Genomic DNA, 16,978 nt, shown 5'->3' on the forward strand with positions numbered 1-16,978 from the left:
ATCGGTCTCCATGCCATTTTGACACTGTGAATCACAGCTTTTATAATACAAAGGACTCGAGACTGTGGTATGGCTTAACAGAAGAAAATGGTCATTTAAAGTCCCTTTAAAAGCAAAACAGGAGGTGAAAGCAAAAGGGTAAGACATTCTGCACAAGCGCGTTTCATTCTAAAGACTTAACAAAACAGAATATTCTCTGCCTATAATGTTGGGTTAAAGAAAAGGCAATATAGAAAGAAGCCATTTACCTGCAGAAATACAGAACGCCAATGAAAAGAAAAAAAAAAAAAAATAGCCATGCTGCCTTAGTGCAGAATAGAAAATGAATTTTCAACTGACTACAAATTGGATTTTAATTGGGCTGGCAAAATGCTGCATAGAAGTATGCTAACACACAACAGTCATGTCCAAGCCAGTGCATAGAGGAGATAAAGCACTTATGGTAATTGCAAACATTAACATGTTCATAAAGCTTTTACAACTTAGCAAATGGTCCATAGAAAGATACCCATCCACACACTGGAAGATTACGAGAGTAAGAGAAGGGGTAAAAAAAACCTTAAACATGAAAATAGGAAAATAAATCCACAAAATCAGCAAGAGCAGGGATGAAGAAAAAAAAAACAAACAAAAAAACAAAACAAAACACAAGAACACAATCAAATTGCCGCTCTCCCCTACCCCCACCCGATACCAACAGGAAGAAAACAAACCAAATGGAACAGATTTTACAGGTTAGGGTGCATATTTTTCAAATTTAGGATGACATAGAAAACCAAATTTATCATAGAATTTGTAGATTTAAAATATGGGCGACCAATCCTTTCAATGCTGATGGAGTGAGATTAGACCCATTCGGATGGAGTCGTTAGCAGCCGATGCCTTACTGATGTTTCCCATTAACAGTGCTTTTGTGAAAAACCGACAGTCCAAGCACGCACCCTTCAGTTGTCCTAGAAGTCCCATAAAAACCATCATCTATGAAGCAACACAAAACTTTCCAGCTTCTCAGGGATTTCCTTCCTGTACTGTAGATTGTGTTTGACAATCACGCGTGCAGCGAGACATTGCAGGGTGGTGTGATTGATGGGCTGGATCAAGTTCTTGGCCATTTCCTTCTCATCCAGCAAATCACAGGCAGTTTGGTTGTGCGCGTTTGTAGAGTCAAAGTGTGCCCCAGATTTGATGAGCAGGTTCATGATATCTGGATGATTGTTGAGCGCTGCGATGTGCAACGGACTGTTCTCTTCAGAGTCTCTGACGTTAACATCCGCGCCACACTCCAACAAAATGGCGGTCACCTGAAGAGAGGGAAACTTGCAAACAGGGTAGCGGCCAACACAAGTGGTGTTTTTGTCTACAGCCAGGTGTAGAGGACTAAAGTTGTTTTTTCCTTTGGGATGCAGCTTAAGGAATCGATAGATATTCTGTTTTTTGAAGTGCTCTTGCTCTGAGCTGCAAGGTACCTTCTCCAGCAAACAGATCAAGTGCAAAATAATAGATAGGGCCTTGGTTAACTGGATTTGGTCAGGCAGCGTTGTTGCATGTCTGACTGCCCTGTCTATTTCTAACACACTTTTACACAATACACCCATAAGGTCATCAAAAGTAACTGTAGTGTCAAACAAGCCTTTTGCGCGGTCCTGAAGCATGAAGGAAAACAGCTCCGCAAAAGACAGTAAACTACTTGCAGTCATAGGACTTAAAGGATCCAGGTTGTTCTGCTGCATGTCCAAGGCATACTTCCATAAATTAATACAACGCTTGAAGTTTCCAGAGTCTGCGTAAACTGCACCGCGGTACCGGATGTAATAGGATGTATCTGGATGCGATGGACCCAAGATTCGCTCCCTTATCAACAGCGCTTGCATCCTCATCTCATCAGGGTCAGCAATAAGGTTGTCTAATTCTTCCGCAGTATTAACCTCCTTGGCATAGTCATAAGCCATTATTAAGGCCTGTGGCACAGGCTTGCTGATGACATTAGTCCTATCACTGTATCTCATATCCATAGCTCTCTTCCAATACTTTAAGGCACCAAGAAGGTCCCGCTTTTTGTCAACAAATGTAGCTCCAAGAAGTTCAAGTGCATTGATGCGCTCAGGTTTACTGGTCTGCGGGTGTTGAGTAAGGAAATCAACAATATTAGTGTGGCCGGTCACACTGGCTGATAGCAGTGGCGTCATGCCATAACCATCTTTTTCCATGCGAGCTCCATATTTCAGAAGCATTTTCATTATTTCCAAACTTCCTGATTCAGCGCAATCATGCAAGGCGGTATTACCTGAAAAGAGAAGTAACTCGAGTTAAACTGAGTCATAGGACATGGGAAACAAGAGATGGAAAAGGAAAAACCCATGAGAGGCAAAGACAAACAAAAAATTGATCACACACTATTCTGCTATGAAATGCTCAATAATTTTACCCATAACTGCCAAAAAATAGGAAACTTTTAGTCCGTTACAAAGATAGAAAGCACGTCATTATGAACGAGGTGGAGCTTACCCCTGACACGGATGATAGCAGGTAGGGAACTGCTCACACACCGCAGCCACAAAATACTGACCTGACCGTAGGACCAGAGCCCAGCAAGTCAGCCAACACCTCCATTATTTTTCTATTTATTTTTTTTTGGCCAGGAAATGATGAGGTTGCGTTCCAGTCACTTGACCGCTGCAGAAAATCACAGGCCTGAGTGGTCAGGTGAGTAAAGACCACCTCCTGGGATTCTTTTAAGCTTTTACTGTGGGAATACAGCCTCATAGCTGCGGTTTTGTTGCTGAGACTATTAATCTTTTACGTTAATCAGTTCTTTGAGGCTCTGGGGTGTGCGGTGCCTGGAAGAAAACGCTGGCACCGGTGTTCATTTGTGTACCACCCCCTCCTATACATGTCACATTGTCTTGTGACGTGCAGTTGTGGCACCGGAATACCGCACTTGCGCGATTGTACTTACCTTTTCTGAAGTAGCAGTGACTCATCGGCGCCTAAGTGGAACAGTGAAGACACTGCCCATAGCAGGGCGGAAAAGGAACACAATCACGCACGTACAGGCATGGGATTCCAGCGCCACAACTGCATGTACATGGCACTGTGTTGTGTATTGGGGGGGGGGGGGGGTACGCAAATTAACACCGGAGGCAAAGTTTTCTTCCATGCACCACAAACCCCAGAGCCTGGAAGAACTAATCAACAGAAAAGATTAAAAGTCTCTCAGCAACAAGACCGCAGCTCTGAGGCATACAGGTGGGACTATTTCATCACCTGTATGCCCATAGTAATAGCTTAACGAGAATGTCATCCCCTGGGACGCTTGTAAGTACGTGATGTCACTACTTCCTACAGACAAAGGCTACAAGAGCAGCCTGGGCTGGAGCTAATGTGATCGCAGTGGGTGAACTTGGTTGCACAACTTGTTGCAATACAGGGTTACTGTTAAGATTAGCCATTCAACAGCCAATAGCTTAATATACAGCACCCAGATACATTCGGGCACCTCCCAAAAATGATATTCCCTCTATTTGATAGGGAATGTTTGGTTGGTTCCCATTTTCTCATTAATGTCAAAAGGTCACAAATTGAGTGTGAGATCATCAACTGAAGTAATAAACAATCATTTTGCAGCAATTAGATATTAATTCCCCAGAATTCAAAATGGCAAATGGGCGGTAATGTTAGGAGCCTTGCAATATTTCAGACAAGATAAAGCAAATTATAGTTTACATGCTCCAAAATCTACACCAACAACCTACAAGAATCTAGTCCATGTTGTTACATACACTCAGCAGAATATCTATAAAAGGGCTAAAAAGGAAAACAAACACCCAAAAATTCTATTACACAGATACTAATTTTAACATTTCTATAGTGATTCGTTGATAACCTTTCCCCCCCCCCCATGTGTAACCCCTTAGTGACCGCCAATACGTCTTTTTACTGACCTGAGATATACGAGAATAGCCTCCCCATACAGGTGACAATCCAGCAGCTGTCGGCTGTACACTATAGCTGACAAATTGCTGTATCAGCCACGATCAGTGTCTGCACTGTCCAAATCTGTTTAACCCCTTAGATGCGGCTGCCAATAGTGACTACATCATTATAAATGGTTAACGCTGTGGGGGGGTTCCCTCTTTAACCACACTGGTGCCCTTAGATCATGATTGTGTGGTCCTGATGTTTGTCATGGCAATCCAGGGCCAAATAGCAGCCTGTTCAGAAGTTACTGGACATTTAGGTGGTAAAAACACACTTTTACCATTCACATCATGTCGCTTTGAATTCATTCCTGAAAATGACTTCATGGGTAAATAAAACTACCTGACAGCAGTTTTCAATATGTCAGGGGGTGCTGTTTTTAAAATGGTTTTGAGGGTCTCCCAATATATTGGACCCCCAGAGTCACTTCAAACATGGATAGGTCCCTAAAAAAAAAATACATTTTGTAAAATTTCCTTGAAAAAAAAAATTGCTGCTACATTTTTAAACCTCCTAAAATGCTAACAAAATAAAAGAACATTTTACAAATTGTGCCGATTTAAAGCAGACACGAGGGAAATGTTATTTATTAAGGTTTTCCTATGGTATGACTACCGGGATTAAAGGAATAATCATTCAAAGTTTGAAAGTTGCTAATTTTTATTTATTTGTAACTTTTTTTTTCAAATTTCTGATATTTTTTAAAGAAACAAAAACATTATCAACCTAAATCATCATAAATTATAATGTGCCACGAAAAAAAAATCTCAGAATCACTGGGATCTGTTGAAGCATTTCAGAGTCATTACCAAATAAAGTGACACTGATCAGATTTCAACAATTTGGCCTGGTCACCAAGGGGTTAACACTAATGCTGAAAATAGATCAGAACCAAGCAGGAGAATCCTAGTTAACTGTTCAGTAGAATTAAGAGGCCGATACTTAAGCACAATTATTCCAAGCAAAGGCAGCACATGTCATGTCTGTACTGTCAGAAAGGCTATAAATACTGTGCACAGCTCTGATCACCGATAAGACACCCAACAAGTGCTCTGCAAGGGCACAAACCAGCTACAACGCACACACCTTGTAGGGAGACAAGAAGGCCCACATTCAACACTTGCATTTTTTTTTTTATATTGACTTTTTTGCTGTATTGTGGTTTCTTTGAGCCAAATTCTTTAATAGAGAGTATGGAGTTAATGAATTTTGCAAAAAAAAAAAATAAATAAATTAACCCCTTCGTGACCAGAGGTATCTTCATTTTTGTGTTTTTAATATGGCCATACGAGGGCTTGTTTTTTTGCGGGACTAGTTGTAATTTTGAACAACACCATTGGTTTTAATATACGGTATCATGTACTGGAAAATGGGGCAAAAAAAAGGGCAGCTCCACAATTGTTTTTTGTTTTGCTTTTTTACTATGCTCATTTAATGCTAAAACTGACCTGTCACTATGATTCTCCAGGTCATTACGAGTTCATAGACACCAAACATGTCTAGATTCTTTTTTTCCTAAGTGATGAAAAAAAAATTCCAAAGTTTGCTTAAAAAAAAAATTAAAAAAAAAAAAAAAAAATTGTGCCATTTTCTGATACCCATAGTGTTTCCATTTTTCGTGATCTCGAGTTGGGTGAGGGCTTATTTTTTGCGTGCCGTTTTTAAAAATACAATTTTTTTGGTGCAGATATGATCTTTTGATTGGTCATTATTGAATTTTACTGCAATGTTGCAGCGACCAAAAATAGGTATTAAGCTTACCGTTAATTATGTTTCCAGGAGTCCATCCTTACAGCACTATGGAGGACGTCCTCCTCCCCCTTGCTGGGACAGGAAACACACAAGAGTTCAAAAGGTCCGGTCCCACCCCCATTCCTCAGTGTTGTAACAAGAACCGCCTCAAGGGAGATGCAAAAAATTATATTTAATGGTAAAGAACATAACACCATGTATTAGGAACATATTACATCATATGCTAGGAACATACTACAGACATGTCAGGTTTATATTACAAAAAGCATAATTATATTAACAGGGAGGGAATTACCTGTGCTGTCAGGATGGACTCCTGGAAACATAATTAACGGTAAGCTTAATACCTATTTTCCAGGACGTCATCCTGACAGCACTATGGAGAGTACCAAAGCACCTCCTCAGGGTGGGATTACCGCTTGGAGAACCTGTCTCCCAAATGCAGTATGCTGACCGGACAGGACATCAAGTTTATAATAAAAGAAAGAACCTGGCACTCAACTTAATGCTTGTGAGATTTTAATCGTAGTAGCCAAAACGTTTCGGTCCTATATCTGGACCTTCATCAGTTACGTACTATGATGAAAAAAGTAAATGACTGTAGTGTCATATAAGGCACAGCATGGTCTGCGTCTGGTATTTGCGCAGATAGGTTTAGGCACACAGAATGGACTTATTCACGCTGATAGGTGCTGTGCTTGTGTCCAGACATGGAATCCGTGTCTGGACACAATCACAGCACCTATCAGCGTGAATAAGTCCATTCTGTGTGCCTAAACCTATCTGCGCAAATACCAGACGCAGACCATGCTGTGCCTTATATGACACTACAGTCATTTACTTTTTTCATCATAGTACGTAACTGATGAAGGTCCAGATATAGGACCGAAACGTTTTGGCTACTACGATTAAAATCTCACAAGCATTAAGTTGAGTGCCAGGTTCTTTCTTTTAGTATCACATGGTGTGGGAACCTACCTGGGCACCACCAGTAGTAGTGCACACGGCTTTATCTTTGAAATCAAGTTTATAATGTCTGCAAAAGGTATTCGCACTAGCCCATGTAGCGGCCTTACAAATCTGCTCTAGAGAGGCGCCTGCCCTCTCAGCCCAAGAAGTAGTCATCCCTCTAGTAGAGTGTGCATGGAGACCCATTGGAGGAGGGATGCCCTCCGACTGGTAGGCCTCGGAGGTCACGGATGTGATCCATCGAGCAATGGAGGCCTTAGAGGCCTTTTTTCCCCTATTTTTCCCGCCGAACAAAATAAACAGATTTGGGTCGATGCGCCATGGGTTGGTGGCTGACAGGTAGTCGATTACCGCCTGTCTGACATCCAGGAAATGCAGCTTCCTCTTTAGAATTGGAAGGGTTACAGCAAAAGGATGGTAACACTATCTCCTGATTCCTATTTTTTAGAGTTCCCACTTTTGGAATGAACGAGGGATCTAGTTTAAGGACCACACTATCGTCTCTAACCTGGAGGTACGGGTCCCGTGTGCACAGGGCTTGAATTTCCCCCACCCTCTTAGCCGTGGTGATCGCCACTAGGAATGCCGTTTTACGTGTCAGGGCCTAAATGGACATGTTATCTGCCGAGGCATAATTATTTTTGCAGAGGAATCTCAGGACAAGGTTAAGGTCCCAAGGAGGAGATAATTGTCTAATGGTGGGGCGCAACCTTTGGGTGGCTCTGATAAATCTAACTATCCAAGGGTGTGTTGCCAGGGGATAGTCTAGAAAGGAGCTAAGTGCCGAGATCTGCACCTTCAAGGTGCTCGGCCTCAGCCCTTTATCGAACCCAGCCTGCAGAAAATCCAGAATTCTGGGTAAGTCGGGAGTGCCTGCCGCAACCTCAGACCTGCCACCCTCCAGACAGAAACGCCTCCAGATCTTCAAGTAGATTGCTGACGTGACCGGCTTCCTACTAGCCTTGATATTGGATATGACCTGGTCAGACAGGCCTCTTGCCTTCAGGATGTTCCTTTCAGGATCCAGGCGGAGAGATGTAGCTTCTCTGGGTCCGGATGGTACACTGGGCCCTGGTGGATTACATCTGGTCTGTGAGGGAGCTCCACTGGACTCTATCGCCAGGTCTACCAGAAGGGAGAACCAACTCCTTCTTGGCCAGTATGGAACTACCAAAATTACTCGAGCCTGTTCTTCCTTGATCTTCCTGAGAACAGCCGGGATTAGTGCTAGAGGAGGGAAAGCATATGAGAGGGGCTCCGTCCAACTCTGACTTAGACCATCTATCCCTTCCGGGAGATCTCGAGGGTTCAGCGAGAAGAACCTTGAGACCTTCGAGTTTCTCCTGTTTGCGAAGAGGTCTATACTGGGAGTGCCCCAACGCCGGCACAGCTCCTGGAAGATGTCCTGGTTGAGTTCCCACTCTGTTGCAAACACTCTTCTTCTGCTCAAGTAATCCGCTATGATGTTCTGGGAGCCTTCTAAGTGGATTGCAGAGATGGAGAGGATCGACCTTTCTGCCCAGCGAAATATTCTCCCCGCCAGCTCCTGGAGAAGATGGTGTCTTGGGCCTCCTTGGTGCTTTAGAAAGGAAACGGTTGTCACGTTGTCGGACAATACCCTGACGTGATGATTCTCCAGAGTGCGAGGATTTCTTCTCAGGGCTTCCCAGACGGCATACAGCTCTCTGAAGTTGGATGAGTTGCGAGCGACGTCTGGAGGCCATCGTCCCTGGAGGATCCTCCCTTCTAAGTGAGCTCCCCAGGCGCTGGCGTCTGTAGTAACTACTACGTAGGGATCGGTAGTCCATAGTACTCCGATTCTTAGTTTCTCTGGGTCTGTCCACCAAAGGAGAGATCTTCGTACTGGATCTGGTAGATATAAAGTACTGTCCAGAGAAGACTGACGACGGTCCCACTTGGAGAGGATTAAGCTCTGTAGTGGTCTTGAATGGAACTGTGCCCATCTTACGCATGGAATGCATGCCGTCATTAGGCGTAGCACTCTCATGGCCATCCTTATTGAGACTCTGCGTTCTAGTAGGAGTCTGATCTGAATCTGTATTGCCTCCAGCTTGGATTCGGGTAGTAGGGATATTCTGTTTGCAGAATCCAGACAGACACCCAGGAAGACCTTTTTGTGCTCCGGAATCAGGTCTGATTTCTGCCAGTTTCTGATCCATCCCAAGTGTTCCATTACCACGATGGTTTGGTTCCTGTGATCCGTTAGGATTTCTGGTGTTCTTGCAATCAGGAGGAAGTCGTCGAGATATGGGACTATTATAATCCCCTGGTTTCTTAGGAAAGCCACTATCTCCGACACCAGCTTTGTAAATACGCGAGGTGCTGAGGCAAGTCCAAACGGCAGGCACTGGAACTGGTAGTGACAGGTCCCGGACGGCAGAACTACCGCGAACCTCAGAAGCCTCTGAGATAGATGGTGGACAGGGACCTGATAATAGGCACTCTTCAAGTCGAGAGTGCACATTACCGCGTTCTGATCTATGAGAAGGATTGCAGAACGGATGGACTCCATACGAAACCTTTTGTACCTGACCCAGGCATTCAGAGGTTTCAAATTTACGATTGTGCGTGAGTCGCCTGACTGTTTTGTTATGGAGAACAGGGAAGAGTAGTGTCCCTGGCCTACCTCTAGCGGTGGTACTGGTATTATGACTCTTGAGGAAAGCATGTCCATTAAGTCTTTTAACATGGGAGAGTCTTGCATAACCACCGTAGGTACGATGTACCTGTCTGGTGGAGGGGAGTAGAACTCTATACTGTAGCCTTCTGACACAGTGCGAAGGACCCATCGATTTTGAGTGACTCTGCTCCAGTTTACTGCGAAATGGCGAAGCCTTCCCCCTATAAGAGTGGCGTCATTGCGATTTAGATTTAGAGGAGGGGCTGAAGAAGAAACTTCTGTTCTTACTACCGTGGCCACGGGAACCCCTATTAAAACCTCTATTGGACCTTCCCCCTCTGAAGACGGACCTGTAGTCGGACTGTCTTCTAAAGGGAAACCCTCTCCGAAAGGACTGAGGCCTTTTAGGCTTGTCCTCTGGGAACCCTTTTTTCTTGTCTGAAGCCGACTCTAAGATAGTATCGAGGGAAGGACCAAACACCCTTGCACCTGAGAAGGGGATTGAACACAATTTTGTCTTGGACGCATTATCACCCGACCAAGACCTTAGCCAGACTGCTCTTCTAGCCGCATTAGACAATGATCAATTTCTGGCTGAAAATCTGGCTGAAAATCTGACTGAAATAAATAAGGAATACTTGGCACTCTGGAGATCTTTTTGCAAGTTTAAGAAATAGATTTTATTCGGTGCATCCAGCTCAACATTAAACGTTTTCGGTCTATACAATCAGACCTTCATCAGAAATAGTTGGGAGAGCGTCCATCCTTGCGGCACGGCGTCCTTATCACTGGCGGTTTCAGCGCTCGTGCCCTTGCGAGTTTCTCGGCCTCCTCCAGCGCTTTGTACACTTATCGCCACAGGCATTAAAGACGCCCTGCGCTCCTGTTCCCCTGCTGTCTTGTGACCGTGGTGTGGATCCCCACACACACACACACACATTGTGGTCTCCAGTACTCAACTATTTCTGATGAAGGTCTGATTGTATAGACCGAAAACTTTTAATGTTGAGCTGGATGCACCGAATAAAATCTATTTCTTAAACTTGCAAAAAGATCTCCAGAGTGCCAAGTATTCCTTATTTATGTTTGATGGGTTGGATACCTAACTTGGGCACCTCCAAGAAACCCTGAGTGCCGTGGTCCATTTCTCTGAAAATCTGACTGACTCAGCCGTCATGTCAGATAGAAAAGCAGTAGCAGATTTCATTATGGGGAGAGAGTTTAGGATCTCTGACCTTGGGGTCTTATTAGAGAGATGCTCCTCTAATTGACCCATCCAAAGGTGCATAGACCGGGCTACCGAGGTAGCTGCAATATTGGTCTTAATTAGAGCCGCGGAAGACTCCCAGGCTCTCTTTAGCAATATGTCCGCCTTACGATCCATCGGATCGCGCAAGGTCGATGAGTCCTCGAATGGGATAGCTGTCTTTTTGGCGACCTTCGCCACCGGGACATCCACCTGGGGTATCTCGTCCCATAGCTTAACATCATCCGGCTCAAAGGGTAGGCGCGCCTTAAAGTCTTTAGACAATGTCAGCCGACGTTCCGCCTCCTTCCACTCTTCGAGCACCATAGCCTTGATATGCTCACTAACCGGGAAGACTGTCTGCCGACGTGACATAAGTCCCCCAAACATCAGGTCCTGCCTGGATTGCGGCTTAGATGTCTCTTCTACTTGCATGGTGCATCGCACCGCTTGCACCAGCTCATTCGTGTCCTCCGCCTGGAAAAGGTACTTTCTCTGATGGTCCTGGCTTCCAGAGGGAAGCTCGCCCTCTTCCTCAGAGACGAGGTCTTCAGAGTCAGACCTGTCATCGGAAGTATATTCCGGCTCTCGCCTGGCCCTTTTGCGACTGGGCATGGGGCTGGGCTTTTCCACCATGGTAGCTACGGAAGTCTGGACCTCTTCTCTGATTAAGGACCTCATCTCAGATAATAAGGTGGGCTGCTCCTCTCTCATAACCTTGGATGTGCAATCCGCACATAAGGTTTTGCCATGGGTGTCCGGGAGTTTTGCATTACATAATGGACATCTACTGGACTTTCCAGAGGCCTTTCCGGATCTCTTAACTTGACCAGGGGGGACGGCTGGGGTTCCCTTATCCTTAAACGATATAAGATAGGGAAAGTAACAGGGTGGCTGCCTATTACCAGGGTGCTAGGGGAGTTTGCGCTCTGCGCACTTACCCCATCCTCAGGTGGCATGCTCTCCATGGTTCCAGAGTGTCAGGTTCCTTGCCGCTGCAGCGTCTGCCAAAGCGCTACGATACCTGAGATCCACGCTGGAACACACGCCTCCCCTGTAATCCAGCGTTACCGGAAGTGACGGTAACGGATGCCGCAAACCGGAAGTGACGCGGTCCCCGGAACTTCCGCCGGAAGAGTCAGAGCCTGGCGTTCACGCTGCTGGATGCTGCCGACCTCGGGAACCGCGTCCGCAGCCGAGAGCCCCCCCACCGGGAGGAGCGGCTGCTGGTCTTTGGAGCAGAGGGACCCCCCTCTGGAGGGTTTCTGCCCTGAGCCTCTTGACAGGGGGAAGGATTTGGCAAGCCGCACGATCCCCCTGAGCTCCGGTAAGCTGCGCAGCTTCTCTCGTGCGTCCCTTGCAGGGACAGGAAAAACACTGAGGAATGGGGGTGGGACCGGACCTTTTGAACTCTCGTGTGTTTCCTGTCCCAGCAAAGGGGGGGGGGGGGGGGGGGGGGAGGACGTCCTCCATAGTGCTGTCAGGATGACGTCCTGGAAAAAAAAGTAATTCTGGCGTTTTGACTTTTTTTTCTCCTTACGCAGTTTACTGATCGGGTTTTTTTAAATTTTTTTTTATATATATTGATAGATCAGGCGATTCTGAACGTGGTGATAAATAAGAGTATGCTTGATTTTTTTATTGTTTTATTTTGAATGGGGCAAAAGGGGGGTGATTTGAACTATTCTTTAATTTAATTAATTTATTTTTTACTTTTGCCATGCTTCAATAGTTTCCATGGGAGACTAGAAGCTGCCATAACCCAATTGGCTCTGCTACATACAGGCAATGATCAGATCGCCTATATGTAGAGTTGCTGACTTGCTTTGAGCGCCAACCACCAGGCGGCGCACATGGTAATCCGGCAGTGACAACCATAGAGGTCTGCAGGAGACCTCCAATTGTCATGCCAACCCATTGGTGTCCCACCATCATGCGACGGGTCACGGATGGGCGGGATATCCGGCGTGCTTGCTGGAAGCACGTTTTAAATGCCACTAGTTTGACATGTACGCAGCATCCAACCCGCAGCATTTACTGTCGTGGGAACGTACCACAATACATCTGCAAACAGGAGATCATTCTTTTTTTTTTTCCCTTCCCTTCCCAGAAGCCAACTTTCAATTAGCTTTATTTCAAGTGAAAAAAAAAAACACATGCAATGAAAAGACACATCAAAAACGCATGTTAAAAAAAAAAAAAAAAAAAGCAGGTGACCTGTCAGTAACCTCAGATGCAGATTTGGTGCAGATTTCACTTTCGTCAAATCCACAGAAATACTGAGCCATTCCTGATCGTGTGCACATACCCTAAAGGCTGAGTCACACATAACGATATCGTTAACGATATCGTTGCAACGTCACGCTTTTGGTGACGTAGCAACAATCCCGCTAACGATCTCGTTATGTGTGACAGCGACCAACGATCAGGCCCCTGCTGGGAGATCGTTGGTTGTTGGGGAATGATCAGGACCATTTTTTGGTCGCTGATCACCCGCTGTATCGGCGTGTGTGACGCCGATCCAGCGATGTGTTCACTTGTAACCAGGGTAAATATTGGGTTACTAAGCGCAGGGCCGCGCTTAGTAACCCGATATTTACCCTGGTTACCATTGTAAAAGTAAAAAAAAAACAGTACATACTCACATTCTGATGTCTGTCACGTCCCCCGGCATCCACCGGGTTAAAACTGCTTTCGGCAGGAGCGCTGCTAATGCGCGCGCTGCTGCCGAGAGCTTCCCTGCACTGACTGTCAGCGCCGGCCGTAAAGCAGAGCACAGCGGTGACGTCACCGCTGTTACTGCCGGCGCTGACACATTCAGTGCAGGGAAGCTCTCGGCAGCAGCGCGTGCATTAGCAGCGCTCTTGCCGAAAGCAGTTTTAACCCTGTGGACACCGGCGGGGGACGTGACAGACATCAGAATGTGAGTATGTGGTGTGTTTTTTTTTTTTGTTTTTTTTTACTTTTACAATGGTAACCAGGGTAAATATCGGGTTACTAAGCGCGGCCCTGCACTTAGCAACCTGATGTTTATCCTGGTTACCCGGGTGCTGCAGGGGACCTTCGGCATCGTTGAAAACAGTTTCAAGGATGCCGATGCCCCTGATCGTTGGTCGCTGGAGAGAGCCGTCTGTGTGACAGCTCCCCAGCGACCACACAACGACTTACCAACGATCACGGCCAGGTCGTATCGCTGGTCGTGATCGTTGGTAAGTCGTTTAGTGTGACTTAGGCTTAAGACAATGATGGATGTAGGCCAAAAAAGTTTAAAGGATTTTTTTTTTTTTCTAGAAGAACAGGACTATATGGTGTCAATGATACCCATTGCAATAAAGTTAGCCATGACTTCTTGTGGTAACTTGACACCAGACCCAACAATGTAGATGATCTGAAGGTATCACCTCAGCAGTGCCACAGGCTGATCTCCTCCATGCCACGCTGGATTGATGCAGTAATTGATGCAAATGGAGCCCCAACCAAGTATTAAGTGCATTTACTGAACATACATTTCAGTAGGCCAACATTTCGGATTTTAAAATCATTTTTTCAAGCTGGTGTTATAAAGTATTTCAATTTACTGAGATAATTACTTTTGGGTTTTCATTGGCTGTAAGCCATAATCATCAACATTAACAGAAATAAACACTTTCAATAGATCACTCTAATTGTAATGACTATATAATATATGAGTTTCACTTTTTGTATTCAAGAACTGAAATAAATTCACTTTATGATATTCTAATTTAGTGAGAAGCACGTGTACATTAATTTTTTTTATTAAACCCCTTTCCAACCTTAGACGTATCCATATGTCCCTGTGGCCTGGTACTTACTGAACAAGGACATATGGATGTGTCAAGGCGATTTTGCGCACACAGACACTGATTCTGACAGCTGACACTCCATGCCAGGATTGGTCCTGTACCACTCCGGTACTTCAACCCCCTAAGTGCTGCAATCGAACTCACTAGCAGCATTTTCGTAGCAGGCAGAGGGAAGAAAGCCCCACTGCCCTTGGATCAGAGACCCTAATCATTGCCATGGTGCCCCCATGAAGTCATGACATTATCCGGGTCACCAGGCACTAGGACGTTAGATCATGTGCAGTGCATGAACTAACTTGTGTCTGCGGGTTGATAGTCTATAAAGGTACATCAATGCTCCTGCATGGCTATACCTTATAATTGCAATCAAACTGCAGAAAGTTAAAGTCCAATAGTGTGGAACTAGGTTAAAAAAAAAAAAAAAAGTTGTAAAAATATTTTCAAAAATTCTCAAACCGTAATAAAACGCGGTCAAAAAGGCCAATATAAAATAAACATGGTACCGCTGAAAAAGTCATCTTGTCCCGCAAAAAACAAGGCACCATACAGCTCCATCAGTGGAAAAATAAAGTTATAGCTCTCAGATTAACCCCTTCATGACCTTGGGATTTTCCATTTTTCGTTCGTTTTTCGCTCCCCTCCTTCCCAGAGCCATAACTTTATTTTTCCGTTAATATGGCCATGTGAGGGGTTATTTTTTGTGGGACGAGTTGTACTTTTGAACGACATCATTGGTTTTACCATGTCGTGTACTAGAAATCGGGGAAAAAAATTCCAAGTGCGGTGAAATTGCAAAAAAAGTGCAATCCCACACTTGATTTTTGCTTGGCTTTTTTGCTAGGTTCACTAAATGCTAAAAATGACGTGCCATTATGATTCTCCAGGTCAGTACGAGTTCATAGACACCTAACATGACTAGGTTATTTTTTATCTAAGTGGTGAAAAAAAATTCCAAACTTTGCTAAAAAAAAAAAAAAAAAATTGCTCCATTTTCCGATACCCGTAGTGTCTCTATTTTTCATGATCTGAGGTCAGGTGAGGGCTTATTTTTTGCATGCCGAGCTGGCGTTTTTAATGATACCATTTCGGTGCAGATACGTTCTTTTGATCACCCGTTATTGCATTTTACTGCAATGTCACGGCGACCCAAAAAAAGTAAATCTGGCGTTTCGAATTTTTTTCTCGCTACGCCGTTTAGCGATCAGGTTAATCCTTTTTTTTATTGATAGATCGGGCGATTCTGAACTCGGCAATACCAAATATGTGTAGGTTTGACTTTTTTTAATTGATTTATTTTGAATGGGGCGATTTAAACTTATTTTTTATAATTTTTTTCACTTTTTTTTTTTTTTTTTTACTTTTGCCATGCTTCAATAGCCTCCATGGGAGGCTAGAAGCTGGCACAACGCGATCGGTTCTGCTACATAGCAGCCATCATCAGATCGCTGCTATGCAGCAGAAATGCAGGTGTGCAGCGAGCGCCGACCACAGGGTGGCGCTCACAGCTATCGGTGATCAGTAACCATAGAGGTCTCAAGGACCTCTATGGTTACTCTACAGAAGCATCGCTGACCCCCGATCATGTGACGGGGTCGGCGATGCGCTCATTTCCGGCTGGAAGTGCCGGTTGAATGCTGCTGTCTGCATTTGACAGTGTCATTTAACTAGTTAATAGCGGCGGGTGAATCGCGATTTCACCCGCCGCTATTGCGGGCACATGTCAGCTGTTCAAAACAGCTGACATTTCCCAGCTTTGATGCGGGCTCACCGCCGAGGCATGCATCAAAGAGGGGGATCTGACCTCGGACGTACTATCCCGTCCGAGGTCAGAAAGGGGTTAAAGGGATGCAAAAATAATTATTGTTTCTATAAAATAGTTTTTATTGTGTAAGAGTGTTAAAATAAATAAACGTGGTTTCGCTGTTGTCGCATTGACTCGAAGAATAAAGCTGCTTTATGAATATTTCCCACACACGGAATGACATAAGAAAACCCAAAAAACAATTCCTGAATTGCTGTTTTTTGTTCATTCTGCCTCCCAAAAATCAGAATAGAAAATTGATCAAAAAATGTCATGTGCCATAAAATAGTACCAATAAAAACGTCAACTCGTCCTGCAAAAAACAAGCCCTCACATGACTGTCAGCCGAAATATGGAATATTTATAGCTATCAAAACATGGCGATGCCAAGATTTGTTTTCACAATAAAAAGCATCTTTTCGTGTGTGACAGCTGCCAAACATAAAAACCCGATATAAATCTGGTATTGCTGTAATTCGCACCGACCGAAAGAATAAAGTTGCCCAATTACTTATACCACACAAGGAACAGCGTAAAAAATAAAACAATTTTCACCAGCTGTTGATTTTTTTCATTCTGCCTCCTAAAGATCGCAGTAAGGCTCAGCGCACATTTATCCTGCGATCAACCCTGGGCGCTTACACCAGGGTTTCAATGTAATCCTCTGAAATAAGTGATTCACACGGAATCCCAGGTGGACGATTACCTATAATGAGGCAGATGGAGGCACTTTGGACGTTGTCTGGCCTATGATCCAGGGGTGTCCC

The 16,978-nt window shown here is 44.6% G+C and overlaps 1 protein-coding gene across 1 annotated transcript in view; it reads right to left on the bottom strand.

Moving 5' to 3' along the window:
• Positions 1-339: 339 nt before the first annotated feature.
• FEM1C (fem-1 homolog C) overlaps positions 340-16,978 on the bottom strand; it is a 53,047-nt gene continuing 36,408 nt past the window's right edge. Inside the window, exon 3 of the mRNA XM_077290584.1 lies at positions 340-2,284. Within this exon, the coding sequence (XP_077146699.1) occupies positions 975-2,284 (1,310 nt within the window). The 3' untranslated portion in view covers positions 340-974. The remainder of the gene's footprint in view (positions 2,285-16,978) is intronic.

The sequence above is a fragment of the Ranitomeya variabilis genome, chromosome 1 (genome assembly GCF_051348905.1).
Source record: "Ranitomeya variabilis isolate aRanVar5 chromosome 1, aRanVar5.hap1, whole genome shotgun sequence".
Taxonomy (NCBI): Eukaryota; Metazoa; Chordata; class Amphibia; order Anura; family Dendrobatidae; genus Ranitomeya; species Ranitomeya variabilis.